A 17,579-nucleotide genomic window follows, 5' to 3' on the forward strand; every position below is an offset into this window, starting at 1 on the left:
GAAAAAACTAAGGAGAAAGAAAAAAAACTGTACTAGCTTATAGCAGAGTCCATTTGAGAAAGTTAAAAACTGACATCTGATTTCTTACCAAAATCATGCTTATTTCCATCCCAGAGACAGACTTGTTTATTGTTGTAGGATCGAAGACTTAGAAAGTTCGAGGCCTTGGAGACAGGAACTGGGTGGAGAGAGGTTTGGAGAAGAAGGAACATTGAAAAGTTAGATATAACCTTGGCTTTATTTTTGATCATCAGTTACAGGAGAAAAAATTCTAGGTAATTTTCAGAGCATTATAAATTGGAGAAGCTACTCATAAATTCATAGAAACAAGGCCATTTGAGGTCAGGGTGGAAATTTCTGGCTCATTTCTAATCTCATGTCACTGCGCCAAAGAAAGAAAAGAAAAGAAAGAGAAAGAAAAAGAAAAAGTAAGAGAAAAAAGGAAGGTAACTTTGTAACTCTAACTCTTTGTAACGTTGGTCTGAACTCTGAATCCTAAGGTTCTCCTTTTAGTTAAGTAAAACAGTCACTTAAACTTCAACTTCTCTTTTCCATTTTCACAAGGATCTTGAGAGTTCATTCTAGGCATGTGAGTCTTCCATGTGAAGGAGGTGAACAAAAAAAAAAAGGAGGTGAACAATTTTTTTAAAATAAAAATGTGATATGATTTAATGTTACCTGTTAAAGGTCTACTTAGATGATCTATTTATTTAAACATCAATGTCTTAAATAGCATATTCTTATTTTCACGCATATTTTATTTTACAATTATTTTAAGGAACTGTATGTTTTCCCACAAAGATACTCCTTTAGGCTCAGAGTACTATCATGACCCCTGATCTATGTTAGATACTCCTCACTGATATAGTACCTACAATCTCCACATAGTTGACTAAGGCAGGTTTTTAGAGAAGGCAGCATGTTCTAATGATGGTCAGGTGGACAGAAGGTGCGCAGACATCAACCTGGACCTCACTCTGGACTGTCTGCTTGGTGAGTGTGTGACCATGGGCAAGACATTCCGTCTCTCTGACCTCCATGTCCTGATCAGTAAGATTGACCTTAATTAAGCTGTAATGAAGATGAAATTGAAAGAATATAACACACTTGGCTTAGAGTAAGTTCTCACTAATTGGTACCCAATAAATGACAGAGGGCTTGGTACTCAATGAACAGAGCCCAGAACAAGTTCCAGTAAGCAGAGCCTCTGAGCAGACAATGATATCAATATTTTCCTCTTGGTTGCTGGAAGTGGATAATTTTCATTTTTGAGGCTACAGTCCCTCAGAGTGGAAACTGATGCAAGAGAAACAAACCTTCAGTATTCCTGCTGGACTTGGAAGACCCACAGAAGCAGAATGTTCACTTTAATTTCTATTGTATCCTGAATGCCTGGAAAATAACACATGCTCAATGCACTTATTTCTGAATGAATGAATGAATGAATGAATGAATGAATGAATTGCAGTTCTATCCACAAACAAATGACTAAATTTCAAAGTATCAGCCTCTCCTCTTGGGTTTGCAAGTCCTAACTCAAACTAGATTAAAACGAACAAAAACTATTGAATTAAAAGTTAACTCCGTGAACACATCACTTGACTTCCAAAGTCCAGAGCCCTCAAGTTTTCACCTAATTTTTGTACTCAGAAAATTATTTTTTTAGAAATATAAAAATCCTAGAAAATCCAGAATACACAGTGGGCATCATCATAGAGAGATATAAAGAAAACAAGATCAGGGCAAACCATTCTGTTTTATAGGTGATTGAGGAAGGAGCATTTTCATTATTTTGATGAAGCAGGTTTCATCATTTTGGCAGATATGGATGCTGGGGAAAATAACCTTGGAGGATTGCTGCTTGATGTATGAGAACATACTGCAAACTCTGTGAACTTGTGCTTGTTAACCAGAAGTCTCCTTACTGGTACTACTGCACACAACAGCATGTTCCTATGTTAGCCAAAGTTTGCAAGGATGACTGACCTCAGGCATCACAATATCCTGAGTCATCATGGAAAGATTAAATTATGCTCATTAAATTTCACCCATCAAATGCAGCCATCATCTCAGTCTTGGAAACTGAGTATTTGATTTACCAGTATATCTCAGTTTTCCTGTTAAAACTGAGCACAGATATTTTACTATAAAATAGAAGCAATGAAAAGAACCACCTTAATTCCCCACCACAGAACTCAACTCTCCCATTCATCTAAGATTGATTTTAAGCTTTCCAAGCAGGGCTGCCAGGTAAAATACAGAATGTCTAGTCAAATTTGTGGCAGATAAATGACAAGTCGTTTTTTTAGTACAAGTATATCCCATGCAATATCCCATGCATATACTAAAAAATTATTCATTATTTTAAATTCTAATTTAGCTCGCCATCCTGCTTCTTGTTTTGTTGTTTTTCTTTGATTGTTTGCTAACGTTGGCAACACTACTTCCAAAGGATTGGACATGTAGCCAGGCTAAAGCACATGGAGCCAGCCTGCTATGGAAGAGTAGAAGTGGATCCTAGCATCGCATTCAAACCTTGAAATGTTAATATAGTTTTTCTCCTAATCATTGCTAAAAGGGAGTCACACAATTTTTAGTCAAAGGCAAATCAAGGAGGCTCTTCATTGTTCTTTTTGGTTAAGGCTGATTTATAGAAGGATTGAGTATCTAACTGTCCTGGGGATATGTTGGCTAAACAGGCGTGGGGCATCACCAGGTTTGTGGATATGTAAACTGTGCCCTAGCCAAGTCTGCATTAGAGAAAGGAGGTAAATCTGGTAAAGGTTGTGCTTTCCTTACAATATTCAGGTTAATTGTGTTTTTCTCCAGATGGTAACATCTGGTACTTATTACCAGCTAAACATTTTCAATATAAAGGCTGATTTTGAATCAGTCAGGTGTAACCACAGTCACCAAAAATGTGACTTCTATTTTTAGCTCTATACTTTCATAGACCTTCAGTAAAATACTTTTTATAATTTTTTAAATCCCCATTGATTTTATTCTTGGTTTCCAGATCCCCAGCCCGGAGCAAATACTGTGACTTGAATTACAGGAAGGGGTGCTTGAGAAAAATGACAGCTGCCTTTATTGTGTTAATAAGTTGATTAATTCAACAAATATTTGTTAAGCAAATACCATATATAAAGCAGGGCTCAAGAAGTCATAGAAAATGTTTAAATATGACTTGGTTCATATCCTCAAAGAACTTAAAATCTGATGAGGCAAATAGTAGCAATCCAAGGAATTGAATATGGTCACCAGTATAGGAGACATGCAGATCAAGTGCTAATAAAGAGTCTCAGAAAATCAAAGCCACGCCTAGTTGGAAAGATGAGGAAAATTGTAGCATTTGAAAGCTACTCAAGATTTTTAGTGGTTTAGATAGTGAAGGGCAAGATAATGGGGACTTCTTAGAGGAGGGAAAAGAATGACAGAAAGCTTCCTTCTCCCACCCCCATAAGGAAGTGCTTTATTCCACTTGCCTCTAGCAAAAGGGGTAAAAGAGAAGAGGCTTTGCAAGGCCACGATCTGGAAGGCCTGGCTGGCATGGTTGACAGTACATGCATGATTCCTAGATGAGCCAGGACTGAATGCTTGGATAAAGAAATGACATGACCTGAAATATACACCTCATGTGGAAAGTCTCTTGAGTAATTAATTCTTAAGGGCGGCTCATAACATGGACACAGTTTAATTGCATAAATACATGTCCTAAACCTAGAATGGTTATATTTTTAAGCTAAATTTTGATTATATTATGCAGAATTGAATTATTTCAAGGAAAAATAGGTTATCATTCCTAGACTCCTTGACTGAGGTGTACAATTTTGAAAGGAAAGTAATTAGGGCAGCCCGAGTGGCTCAGCGGTTTAGCACCGCCTTCAGCCCGGGGTGTGATCCTGGAGACCAGGGATTGAGTCCCACATGGGGCTCCCTGCATGGAGCCTGCTTCTCCCTCTGCCTGTGTCTCTGCTTCTCTCTCTCTCTCTCTCTCTCTCTCTCTGTATCTCTCATGAATAAATAAATAAAATCTTTTTAAAAAGTGAAAGGAGAAAAAAAAGTGAAAAGAGAGTAATTAAATGGTTTGTTATTAAGTCGCCAATTAATCAGTGATTGATACTCTCCGTATGCTCAGAAGCTACTTGGGCCTTCTGTAAAGATATAAAAAGATCTGATGCTGTTCCTTGCCTTTGAGGAATTTATAATCTGGCTGTGGATATAAGATTATCAATATTAAAAACATGGAGAGAACAGTTTAGCAGGAAACTCTGTGCTACTTCTTGCACATATAATCCTGTTTCGGAGATGGGAGAGTTTAGAATAAAGGCTAGAGTAGTTTGGGAATTTCTCATGAAGAGTCTTAAACTGGGTTTTAACATTTCAATGGACCTTACTTCCATCAACAGGAGGATGAGGGGCGGCAGGAATGTTCTGAGCAAAGGCAGTGATGAGGATTAGAGAAGAAAATGGATTAGCTGGAGTATACTGTTAGTAAGAGGAAATAAAGTTAGATAAACAGGGTGAAACTAAAATGAAAGTCTCAAAAGCTGAATAGAGACTCTTTATATGGTCCTATAAATAATGGAGAGCCATGGAAATTTTCTAAAGCTCTGTCTTTTATTACTGTGGTAAATATACATAACATAATATGTACCATTTTATCTATTTTAAGGATACGATTGAGTTGTGTTATGTACAATCACATTACTGCTCAGCCATCATCACTATCCATCTCCAGAGCTTTTCGTTACCCCAAACTGAAACTCTGTAAGTGTTAAACACCACCTCCCTGTTCTTCTCTCCTACTGGCTCCTGGCAACCACCATTCTACTTCCTTTCTTTATGTACTTGACTATTCTAGGTACCTCATATCCATGAAATCATACAATATCTGTCCTTTTATGTCTGACTTACTTTACTTAGCAGTGGAAGATTTTTGAGCTTAAGAATGATACCGCAAAAAAAAAAAATTATGAAAAGTGAATTGGCAGTTTTGCATGGTGTAGATTGACAACTGGGGTCTGACAGGCCAGCCAGACCATAGAGCACCCTGGCCAGGAGGGCATAGACCAGGATGGTGCTGAAGGAAATGGTGACCACAAGGCAGAGCCAACATACCTTTTTGTTGTTGTTGCTGTTAACAAAATATGACAGGTTTTATTTAGTAGCAGAACAGGAATGCAAAAATGTAAAATGGGGATAAACAAGATGACTAGACAGGAACTAGCTTGGTGGCTCCACTGGTTAAAACACAGAGTTTGATAAAGGGATTCAGTGTCAAGGGAAGAGGACCATTTGGATTTGGACATGGTACATTTGAGATGACAGTGAATATTTGTGTGGAAAGCTCCTAATACAGTTAGAAAGAGGGGTGGGCAGGATAGCCTCCTGCTATTGACATTACTGATTTCACATCTCCAGCCTGTCATACACTGAACTTCTGTTGGGCAGGACCTGTGCAGGATCTAGGGATAGATTCTAGATACCCAAGGGACTGGAACATCAATACTTTGACATTAAATTTGGAAGAACTCAAAAAGGGGGAAATATATGCCCTTATGGAGGACTGTTTTTTATTGGAACATGGGTGTGGGAGGGGGGTTCTGAAAGTATAGAAGGAAGGTTTGAGGGAGGGAAGGCTCTGGCTTAATGTCAAATGATCCAGAGACTTAAAAATGTATGTGAATGGGTACAATGTTCCTATTCAATCTGTGGTATTCTGTTTCTAGGCATGGATTTTCTATGAGAAAATCATCTTACATCATCTCTTTCCCTCCACCCTCTAGATTATCCTTGCTCTGGCATGCTGGGTATGGTGTCTGGACTTATCTCTGACTCCCAGATAACAGCATCAAACCAAGGAGAGAGAAACTGGATGCCTGAAAATATTCGCCTGGTAACCAGTCGCTCCGGCTGGACACTGCCACCCGCGCCTCACCCATACATCAACGAGTGGCTCCAGGTGGACCTGGGGGAAGAGAAGATTGTGAGGGGCATCATCATTCAAGGGGGGAAGCACCGGGAGAACAAGGTGTTCATGAGGAAGTTCAAGATTGGCTACAGCAACAACGGCTCAGACTGGAGAATGATCATGGATGACAGCAAGCGCAAGGCTAAGGTGAGGTCCAGGGATGAGAGCGGCTGCTGGGGAGGAAGTCTTTTCTCGTGTCGTTGACTTAAATCAAGGATCTCCAGCATTTTCCTGAAGATATATGACTTTGTATTTCTTTAAGCCATGACATCAGTGGAGGTGTTTGATGGTGTTCGTAGGACCCCATCCTAGCGAAGCCAGGAATGAGGTGCTAAAGGTGGTATCTGAGAGCAACACAGAATCGCATATGCTGATCACCTTTCCTTCCTCAGTGGACAGTGGAAAGCTCAACACTCAGGAGACAGGGTGGCCCAGATGCTGGGGGCTTGGAGGCAGACAGGACAACCCAGTAGAAATTCAGAATCTCTCTGCAGATTCTAATCGGTTAGCCTCCCCTTCCCCATCCCTTTCCCCTTCTCTCATTCATCCCTTGTTTAAATGGATTTGTTTGTCTTTACATTTTATTTTATTTTTTTTAAGATTTTATTTGTTCATCAGAGACACAGAGAAAGAGGCAGAGACACAGGCAGAGAGAGAGGCAGAGAGAGAGAAGCAGGCTCCATGCCAATGTGGGACTCGATCCCCGGTCTCCAGGATCATGCCTCGGGCCGAAGGCAGGTGCCAAACTGCTGAGCCACCCAGGCGTCCCTGTTTTTACATTTTAATTATCATGACATACATGTAACATAAAAATTACCATCTTAACCTTTTCAAGGTGTACGGTTCAGTGGTCTTAAGTACATTAATACTGTTGTGCAACCAATCTCCAGAGCTGTGGCATCTTGCAAAACTGAAACTCTATACCCACCGAGCAAGAACTCCCATCCCCCTGCCCCCCAGCTCCTGGCAACCACCATTCCACATCCTGTCACTATGAATTTGACTTCTCTAGGAGCCTCATATAAGTGAGATCATACAATGTGTGAGCCTTTGTGCCTGGCTTATTTGACTTAGCACAGTATGCTCAAGTGGTAGCATGGGACAGGACTCCCTTTCTTTTAAAGCTGGTTGATGCTCTGCTGTATGCACGTACCACATTTCATGTATCCATTCATCCACGGATGGACACTGTCAGGGCTTCTGCTTTTTGGCTTTTGTGAATAACGCATCAGTATGTTTTTTATTCATTGGAATCTTTTGAAAAACAATTGGCTCTTGACCCAGTGAAAAGAGAGCTATTCCAATAGTCACAACACATGGTATCTTTAAAAAAAAAAAAAAAAAAAAAAAACCAACAGATATTCTTTAGTGATCATGTTTTAGTTAAACTGATAGTCAAACTTAGTTGCATTTCCTGAGCACACAACACCAACCGGGAGAGGACATCCAGGAGTATGTTGGGTGGCCTGAGAGCTGGTTTGAGTTTGAAATAAGTAACACCAGAAACCATCCATTCTGTAAGCACTGTGGGAATGGCCTTCTGCTGATGCTGCTTCTCACACCCAATACAACTGGCTTCCCATCGTAGCCTTTCCATCACTGCTTCTCCCAGGACCTACTCCTTCTGTGAAAAGCTCCCTGCCCACTGGTGGGAATGTTATCCTTGCTCCCACTCTAAGCGAGTGTGGCAGTGTGGCTTGATATGGTGACTCAGGCCAAGGGCGTGGCAGGAAACAAAAGCCTGCCAGTGCAGCCAGCTCCCCCTCTGTCCAGACGTGGGGTTCTGCAGAGACCACCTGTCCCCTACAGGCCGTGGTCACACCAGTGTAGTGGGCCACTGAGAGTTAGGATGCTGTCAGAAATGTAAGCATTTCTCTCCCAATCTCACCCCTGCTTAACTTGTGGTTTCTAAAACATTTCTAGTGGATTTTTTTAAATCTACATACAGCTCCTCTCTTTATTGTGTTCATTTTGTTTGCCCCTTTTACGTCTGCCTCTCTTGTTTTGATAAAAGAAGAAGTAAAATAAACGTCAAAAACTGGAGTTCCCCTAAGAGCCAATCTTTTCTAGGACAGGAGCCTTCTGACTTTATCACGAAGTGTGAATGTGCCGCACATCAGCCTCATCCTGGAGCTGGTGCTGTGGTGACATGTTCTTCAACACGAGAGTTCTATGAGAGAAAGAAAACAAATCACCATATGCTTTGGATAAGATGTCTCATCACCTCTGCAATTAAGTCTAAATCTATCAATCTATTGTAGCACATTGCATATAGAATCCCCCCTGGAAGCCAGCAAACAGTTTTCAATTTTAACAACAACAAAAACTCCATTCATGAGTCTGTGAGATTTTTCTCCCAAAATATTATTTTATCAATCATTATCATCTTCCTATGATATTTAAAACCACAAAAGCATCTAAATTATTTAACACAGAGCCTCATCTGTGATTCCTGATGTGTCCTTCTCCTGAAATAAAATCTTTAAGATGAAAAAGGACACTGGTAAAACCTTCAGTTTAGGAGCAGTACATATTACTAAATTGTATAATGATATTTAAAACATACTATATTTAAACTTACAAATGAAGGTCACCTGCTTAGGATGCCAAGTACCTTTTTTTTTTTAAGTCTTTATTTATTTATTCATGAAAGACACACAGAGAGAGAGGCAGAGACACAGGCAGAGGGAGAAGCAGGCTCCATGCAGGGAGCCTGATGTGGGACTCAATCCCAGGACTCCAGCATCACACCCTGGGCCAAAGGCAGGCGCTCAACTGCTGAGCCACCCAGGGATCCCGCCAAGTACCTTTTATGTAATACTAGAATGAGTACTGGGTCTTATGAAAACAACAGCACTTCGATGGATTTAAAATCCTGTATACCTGCTCCTCACTTCCGACCCTCAAGTAGCATGTGATGGACAAGGTATATCAGAGTATCTGAATTAACTGGACTTCTCAGAAGCAGATAGATCTCAATTCTCAAAGCCCTCTTCTTCTAAAACATGATTAGTAAAAGGACACCAAGATATTTCATAAACAACCTTATGTTAACAAAGTTAGCCCAGTTCCATATGGCTCTTTACTGCTAATATTCTTCCCACCTCATCACTGGCAGCTTTTATAATGGTTTTACATTGTGCTAATTCATTACTCAAGTTAAAATTAGAAAAAGAGCCCAGAATTCCATAACTGCAACTGCTCTTCTCCTATGATTACTGGAGTGCTGGTAACATAGACAGAACAGGCATGTGTACTAATGTTGTTTTCATTATAATTAGACCTCACTGGTGACACTTAATTGGGCCTCACAATAACGTATGCCAGATTCTCAATTATTGGAAGCAAACGTGTTCTATCAAGAATGCGGAACCCCAATAATGAATTTACTCTTGAAAATAATAGAAGGAATCTTTCAGGGAAAGAAGCAGGTCTATGTTAACCATGTCCCTTTAGGTTCCTGGAGACTTTTCCTTCTAGAACTCAGAGAACCTCTGGTCATGTTACATCCGACCCAATCTATCTTCTTTTACATACATGCCCATTTTGCCCTGATATTTCTGCCACTGAATGATCACATCTTTTGTTGGTTTATGACATCTTGACTCAACAGTTGGTATAGTCCCTGCTCTTGACTGACATGATCTGGGGCTGACCATCCACTGAATCTAATCTACCCAGTTTGGTGGCCCAAGCAACGCTATATTTAAGGAAAAATTAAGGAAACTAAATATGTGACCTTGATTATAGACCCCAGTTTCCCCTTGATTATAGACCTCAGTTTCCCCGAATTTAATGAGATTAGTCTCGATAATTTCTAAGGGCAAAGACACCATAAGGGTGTGGTGCCAGGCACCAGTTAAGACTGCCTAGGTTTGAACCCTGGCTCTAACACTTATTGCACATATAGCCATGGGCAATTGCTCAACCTCTCTGTGCCTCATCTATAAACTGAGGTTAACGATAGAATCTACCTCATGGAGTTGTCTTAAGGATTAAATGAATTCATGTATTTCAAGCACTTAGAACAATGTTTTGTGCCAATAAACATTATGCAATGTTTGTTGAATAATAAGACACTCTTAATGGTAAGGTGATTTGATTTTTCTAACCCCCCTCCCCACCTCCCATCCTGAACAGGATTAAGAACGATGTTGAGAGAATAGGATATAAGAAGGCTTATCTATTTCTTGCAAAAGTTATTGTTCCATTTTCTTATGATTCCACTCAAGGATTTTGACCTTCCTGTCAATGTGAAAAGGGAACTAAAATAATTAAGTAGCAGCACTGGCAATGGGTGGCCTGGTTCCAGAAGAATGACACAGTGTCTTCACGTTAGGCATGAACTTCAATAAGAGGAGCCCATTCACGCTGCAGTTCAGCCTGGCATCAGGCCCTCACTTGGTAGTTAGGACCCTTGTTATTTTCCTGAGACGAGAAGGTCTTTTATCTACAAATGCCTCCAACTTGTTGTACTGCTTCAGTAAATAGTAATTTCAGTGGGTTGGAAACACCCCAGTTCCTAACTAAATAGCTCGTGCACTACACTAAATTTAATATCTCCTCCTCATCTTCCTCCACCTCAAAGAGGCGGTAGAAGTGTCCCTTCTCCCAAGCACATCAGCCTCATGTCTCATTAAATCCTCAGCTTCTGGGATAGCCTCTGCATGTACTCCACAGTTTCTGAGAAACGACACGTCACTTCTTAGAGAAGTTTTAATTGTTTTTTTTTCTTCCCCTTATCTCATTTATGAAAGAAGTGTCAGCCATTTACCAAGGGGTGGGATGGGGTCTATTTCTCTGCTTTATTAAGCGTCCCAGAGGAGGGACTCTTCTGCCAAAAGGGAGGTTTTATGGATGATGGTGTTTCTCCTATTTCACAGTCTTTTGAAGGCAACAACAACTACGACACACCTGAGCTGCGAACTTTTCCACCTCTTTCTACACGATTCATCAGGATCTACCCTGAGAGAGCTACTCATGGAGGCCTGGGGCTAAGAATGGAGCTGCTGGGCTGTGAAGTGGAAGGTAATTACAATTTCCAGAGTCCCTTCTACTTCCCCACTTCTTAAATCTCTTTCTTCATGCTTTTGTGCCTCTGATGGTGCTGCTGCAAATTGCCAGCTTTTTCCCCTGGGTGAGCCTGCCTCTGCATCTGCCGGTACATGAGGCTCAATATTCCAGCACCCTCCACGAAACAGTGCCTTGTGTTGGTTGTTTGCAGAACTCTCCTCAGATTCTGAGTTGCCTCCTTTGATTTTTTTTTTTAATAATTTACTGAGGTGAAATTCACATGATATAAAACTCACCATTTTTAAGTGAATAATTCATTGTCACTTAGGAAGGACATGCACAGTTATTTATGCAACCACCACAATGTTAGTCCCAAAACATTTCCATCACTCCAGGGTAAAACCCCACACCCATGAAGCAGTTTCCCCTTGACCCCTGGCAACCACCAATTCCTTTGACTTTCTTAGTGTTGTTTCAGGCTGATGCAGAGAAACAAATCTTTACGTGAGATAATATTGTACCTGAACATGCGGTGAAGGTCCGTTTAAGGCTATGATTGCATAAACTTATCATATGAAAGTCATACCAAGGACAAATTCATTTCACTCACTGACCTCAGAACTGCACTCAGCTCTGCCTTTTTATGACATAATAAGTAAGAGGAATGTTTGAAAAACTGATGCGATGGTTGTTTATTGTACCATCGAATGCTTTTCGTGCATTAGAATTCCCATCTGCCTTAGATTTGGTCATAAATGAGTAACCAACTTTTCCATCCCCATAAAGGTCTTCCTCCAGGCTAGCTCAAAGGATGGCTATTGTTGGTACCCAGATGTTAATCAATCGAGCATATGCTCATGGTTGTTCTGAAGAATGCTTTTTAATATCACCTTCTTGTGGTTTCGAAATTATTTGTGTTTTGAGCTACCCAAATATAATTACATTCTTGAGCACATTAAACATCATAAAACTTTTCTTGTGCACTAGAGAATCTTAAGATATAAATCACCATACTGGTGAATAATTCATAGCTACTTTTGTATGTATTTATTTTAAAGCACGCCATTATCTCCCATTCTTTATTGTGTAGTTGTTTCTGAATCTGGAGTCACTTCTCAGACCTCTGAGTTATCTAGTCACTATCAACCCAGACTAAGAATGACTATGTGCCAGGACTTTGGCAAAGAAACCGAGAAAAAGGAGGGACAAGCAGATTGAAGAGCAACACGGATTTAAGAGGTGGAATGAATGGTTGGTTGAAAAGACTGAGGCTGGTGGCAGTTTGCCAGTTGTAGTGAGGTAGAAATGGTTGGTGAAGAGATTTGCTGCAGATGTTTCCAAGTGCTCACAAAAGTGAGGAAGTCAACATCCCGGGAAAGTAATGTCAGAGCTTTTTGACACAATTGGTGAAAGGGAGTGGGCTTTTTTTTCTTCCTTAAAAGGATTAACAGGCCCTTAGTTAGTATCTGCTCTGTGCCTCATGGTCTGGAAGATTCCCAGCCTTGGGAATCTTCCATGGTCTGGAAGATTCTCAGCCTTGCACGCATGGCCATCTTACTTTAGGCTAGCATTTATGAGAAACAATTAGAGAATCACAGAAGAGAAAATATATTCAAGCAGTAAAATTGGGAAATAAAAATTATTCACTTTCTACCTTTTCACTTTAAGCCAGGTCCTACCCCAGACCGCTTCCAATGAGGAACTCCACCTCTATAAATACCATAAGGAATGCAAATGAACAGAGAGTTTTAAGTACTTAAAAGTGGCACATAACTCAGTGAAGACAAGCATCTGGAATGCCAGGGAGGATTCTGTTGATTCAGTGATGGCGACAAGTGGAGCCCAGAATGTGCAGACATTTTACGCAGTCTACACTGCATGCCTAGACTGTGTACACATTCTCTATATGTGCTGATTTCCTAGTTATTACTGGAGTGTGTTCTGGGCAGTTGGGGAAGTAAAAAATAACTCCGTTTCTATATTTGTCATAACTCTGCTCACTAATTAAGCACAATAACAAACAGTATCAAATTTTTGTTGAGAAAGAAGCAGTTACCAATACAGTCCTGCTGGCCAGAAGCTCTCAGAGAACAGGCCCCTGCTCCTGGTATCTTGTCTGGTTCTCAGACTTCAAGAAAACTGTACGTTACCTCAGGTTCTGTAAAATGAAATGTAATGCCTAAAACTGTAAAATATTAAACAGATTGCAGGAATGAGTGACAGGCTGAAAATAATAGACCAAACTAAATTTAAAGAGCTTCAAAAGCAGTCTTTGATTAATGTTGGCTACCTTTCAACAAGAAACTCAGAGATACAGGAATACCTGCCAGGGTTGGAATGTAGTCCGCCCAGCAGTTCAGGGAAAATGACCCCGGGATATCTAAGAAAACTCCTCTCAAACACCTGCTGGGGGGGGGGGGGGTCCCAGGTTGAGAAGCTTACTTAAAGGGAAATGGAATCAGTCAAAACAATTTAAAAAAAAAAAACAGAATAATACTATACTAAGAGAGAATCTTGAGACCCCCTTTTAGGGAAAAATTATGATACGAACTTAGCAAATGCTAAGAATGTAAAAGAATTCGTGTGACAAGTGAGTTCTCTAGCACACTGGAAATGAAAAGACAACCAGTTGAAGCAGAATCTCCATCATCAAAGTTCTCAATTCCAGGGTCATGAATAAATAACCAGTGAGAGAATTCAAGCACTGTTCAGAAAAAGGATGTTTATGTAGATAACAATGTATAAAGCGCTAAGGCAGCCTACTCTCCTCAGCAGATATGGATCAAATACCAAACAGAGCAGTCCCCAATGCACTCTGCCAAATCCAAGTATATTTAGCTCCTGAAAGAGAGGCAAACCATGCTCCCAGCCTGCTTAGGACGGATTAGAGTTTTCGGCAAAGGTGTTAGCAGATTCCAAAGCCAGAGCCCTGCGAATACATTGCAGAGGTGTGAGATCATAATCCTTGGATCTTGTTTCAGCACCTACAGCTGGTCCAACCACTCCCAACGGGAACCTGGTGGATGAGTGTGATGACGACCAGGCCAACTGCCACAGCGGAACAGGTGATGACTTCCAGCTCACAGGTGCAGAAACCATCTTCATCCCATTGCTGTGCCATTTCAGTCATATTGTGGTTGAGACCTGGCTAGACATTTGTTTGTGTTTGCATAACTCCTCCTCTTCCTGGCTGGCGGTGGTCCTGTGGTGAAGGAGCTGCCGATGCATCCTTTCTTGCCCGGTGCCGACCTGCCACCGCCATTCAAAGCAATCATCTAAGCCGTGTTCAGAGCCAGAGGCTAGGATGCTTTTAATCAAATACAGATTTCGCCGTGGCTAAATGTGCTAAACTCATCCTCATCTTCAAAGCCCCACCCCCATAACACATGCACCACCCATACATAACCACACACTTTCGAATGTTTATTTTCATTTTCTAACAAGGTTAAGATGTTTGGAGTGGAACCTTTACCCAACTAATCGATTAAATCAGGCTTATATTCAAAATGCAGCTTTTAAGTTAGAATTTTGTAAATCATTTGACATTAAAATTTACAAAGGCAGCATTAGTTGTTATTTCACATCAGGAACAACTAGCAAATGTATCCGGGAGGTTGTATGCCAAATTCCTCACTAATTAAGAGTATTACTCCATAGCATTTTTAAAACCCTCAGAGAGAGACCTCGTCTTCTACTGGGAGTGGCAGAGGAAATATTAGACAATTGGGGAAATGGGATTGTACCACTTGGAAATGGGCCAAGGTGGTAGGATTTTCACACTATTGTGGCCAAAATCACCGTAGGACCTTTACTGCCACCTGGTAAAAATGCAGTTTCATATAGCATCTGACTCTCATTTTAGATTAAACACGAGCCCTTGGCTGCAGATCTATATTTTTGTCCAGAAGGGACTCAGACAGCCCACATAATTAATTTCCATGGACAAAACTGAAGGCGTTACCATGTCACTTCATAACAGTGCCATGTTATTGGCTAAGGCATTAATGTAAAATCTGGAAGGAAACACCCCACTGTACATTTCCAATTACTTCAAAAGCTCTCCTCTGAAGTGACGAGAGAGCTCGGCACTCAGATAAATAAGGGGTAAAATCTAGCTCAGAAATTCAGTGCCATGAACCAGGTTTTCATTTAAATCCCAGCTCCTAAGGCTGTCTCCCTCCAAGTTCCCAGGATAATTGCTTATAGTCATAGGGCCAATAAATGTTACTATGGGTTTTTGAAAACAAATCTTGTCTGTAAGTAGCCACGAGCCATAAAAATTAATTAATGCAGAGGCATTTTCTTTGTGCGATGTCAAGTTCAACCGAAAACCCTACAGCTGGTGTGAAGAACAGAGTACCATTCTGTGAACCAGGCCCTGTGGAGCTTTCCCTAGATTGCTTATAAACAGCCTGCCACAGACCTCAGGACTTTTGTGGGCTCTGTCACACATCCGTAGTGAAATTCCTCATAAAAAAGAACGACTATAGTCATCACAGTACATACCCTTTCAATTGCCCTCTTGTGGAGAGGGTTCTTTTCTTTATAAACCCTAAAGTGGTCAGTTAATATTGATTAGAAACAAAGCCTCAGATTTACTCCTCATATCAGAACAACCAACCTTCTCATTTTTGCATCAGTTCATGACTGAATCAATTGAAACTAAAGCCCTTGAATGAAACAGGGCCAGTATGTTAGCCTGGAGGAAATTATGTATGGCAACAAGTAGCACACCACAGAAAATGGGTCATTTATACTGGAAACACTGACAGTCCTTTAAAAGGATAGGGTTACAGTTTATCTACAGCATTTAAAATCTTTTATTGGTTAGATAGAAATGAGGTCTACTTTTTTTTTTTTATGTATTACCATGGCAAAGAAAAAGTCATTTTCTCAAGCCAGACCATTTGTCTCAATTTTTCTATAAATACATGCATATATTAAGAACTTCCAGAGGTCTTGATAATGCCTGTTCCGTGCTCTCATCAAGAAGAGATGATTTCAGAAAGAATCTCATGTTTCAAATTTATTTATTGCATTAATGGCCATTTTGGATTGTGTTTTTGCCTTTGGTTTTTTGTTTTTGTTTTTGTTTTTTTACTTATTTTGTTTAATGAAGCTATTTGTTATCCTTTCTCTGAGAAAGGGCATGCTCATGTGTAAACATTTTTGTGAGAAGCAAAAGCCTCCCCTAACCCAGGTATCCTCTCACATGGGAATGGTTCACATCCTAGGCTCTCACACAGCTCTGCACCATCCTTGCTCCTCCTGTTCCAGGCTTTAGTGTTGGAGCCTCAGACTTGGCACGTTGAGTGTAATGGAGCCAAACAAAAAGCATCCTCACTTTAACCCTGTTAGGAGGGAATGTGGAAGTCAGGATGAAATTAGGATGAATGCTCTCTCTCGTGCGGTATTTGGTTCTTTCATGCAGATAGTGTCACTTTAATTTCTCCTCCCGGGGTGACAACTTTGAATATAGTGGGAAATAAGGACTTTAGCAAAATGCTCATTACTTACAAACAACACTGAATTTCAGGTGAACTGTACTGAACGTATGGAAATGAGCAGAGGTTTTGCTCTCTTCCATACTTCCTTGCCAAGATGAAAATTCACCCCTGAAGTTACTCATTTGCAAATGCCTTTGAAGTCAATAGATAATGCTGTCGGTTTCAAAGGCACCAGGAGGCCAAATTTCACATTGGATCTGGGTGTACCCAACAGCAGAATTTGGTTCCCAACCTATAACAAAACTGATAATGCATACCGGTTTTAAAAAGTGAATTTTCACCTTGAGTCTTTGTCCTGTAAGACCACCGGGAACAGAACGCTAATGTATGCTGGCCTCTCTCCAATTCTGCCATTATGGATTCACCTTCTTAACCCATAATATATATAATTCCTTCTTCCTAGCGCCTGCCTCATTGAGGCCAGGCACACGTGTGACCACTCATCCAGCATATTTACCGGGAGAGCAAGGATAACATGACTTGGTGCTGCAGTCAATTAGCTCCAAAATCTTCATACCATCCCAAGAGCAGGATTTTACAGCTCTCTGCTTTGTAATCTGGATGATTTCTAATCTGTGGAAGCTGCAGGGTAAAACTAGGGCCTGGCTAGAATAGAGATGATCACACAGATCTTTATTGAACAAAACTATTGGAAGGCATACAGTGGCACCTTATAAGCTTCCTCCAAAGCTTCCCATGATACTCATGAGCCCACCCCATGCCCTTCCCCAAAGGGCAACTCTTGGGGTGACAAACAGATGATCTCTGACCAGATACACATAAGGAGAAATGGCTTTCCCAAAACATCCAAGTAATGAACAGCAAACCAGTGTGTCCCATACTCAGTGACTTATAAGACTCACCTGAGAAACTTTCAAAAATTCAGATGCCAAGGCCTTACCTCTGGAAATTCTGGTTCTGTGAGGCCTGGGGAGGATTCATGGATTGACAACTACAGCTTCAAGGCGCTCAGGTGACTCTTATGGTTGACAAGTTCCAGAACACTACTTTAAAACAGTGGTTTAGGGGATCCCTGGGTGGCACAGCGGTTTGGCGCCTGCCTTTGGCCCAGGGCACGATCCTGG

At 40.8% G+C, this 17,579-nt stretch overlaps 1 protein-coding gene across 4 annotated transcripts in view; it reads left to right on the plus strand.

Moving 5' to 3' along the window:
* Positions 1 to 17,579, plus strand: part of NRP1 (neuropilin 1) — a 137,361-nt gene that overhangs the window by 101,057 nt on the left and 18,725 nt on the right. For 2 of the 4 annotated variants that reach the window (XM_026000839.2, XM_026000838.2), the window contains exons 9-11: positions 5,790 to 6,121; positions 10,858 to 11,002; positions 13,969 to 14,073. In XM_026000839.2, coding sequence (XP_025856624.1) covers positions 5,790 to 6,121; positions 10,858 to 11,002; positions 13,969 to 14,073 — 582 coding nt within the window. The remainder of the gene's footprint in view (positions 1 to 5,789; positions 6,122 to 10,857; positions 11,003 to 13,968; positions 14,074 to 17,579) is intronic. The other 2 variants (XM_026000841.2, XM_026000840.2) reach the window with 1 other exon arrangement.

This window comes from Vulpes vulpes, chromosome 2 (genome assembly GCF_048418805.1).
Source record: "Vulpes vulpes isolate BD-2025 chromosome 2, VulVul3, whole genome shotgun sequence".
NCBI classification, from domain to species: domain Eukaryota; kingdom Metazoa; phylum Chordata; class Mammalia; order Carnivora; family Canidae; genus Vulpes; species Vulpes vulpes.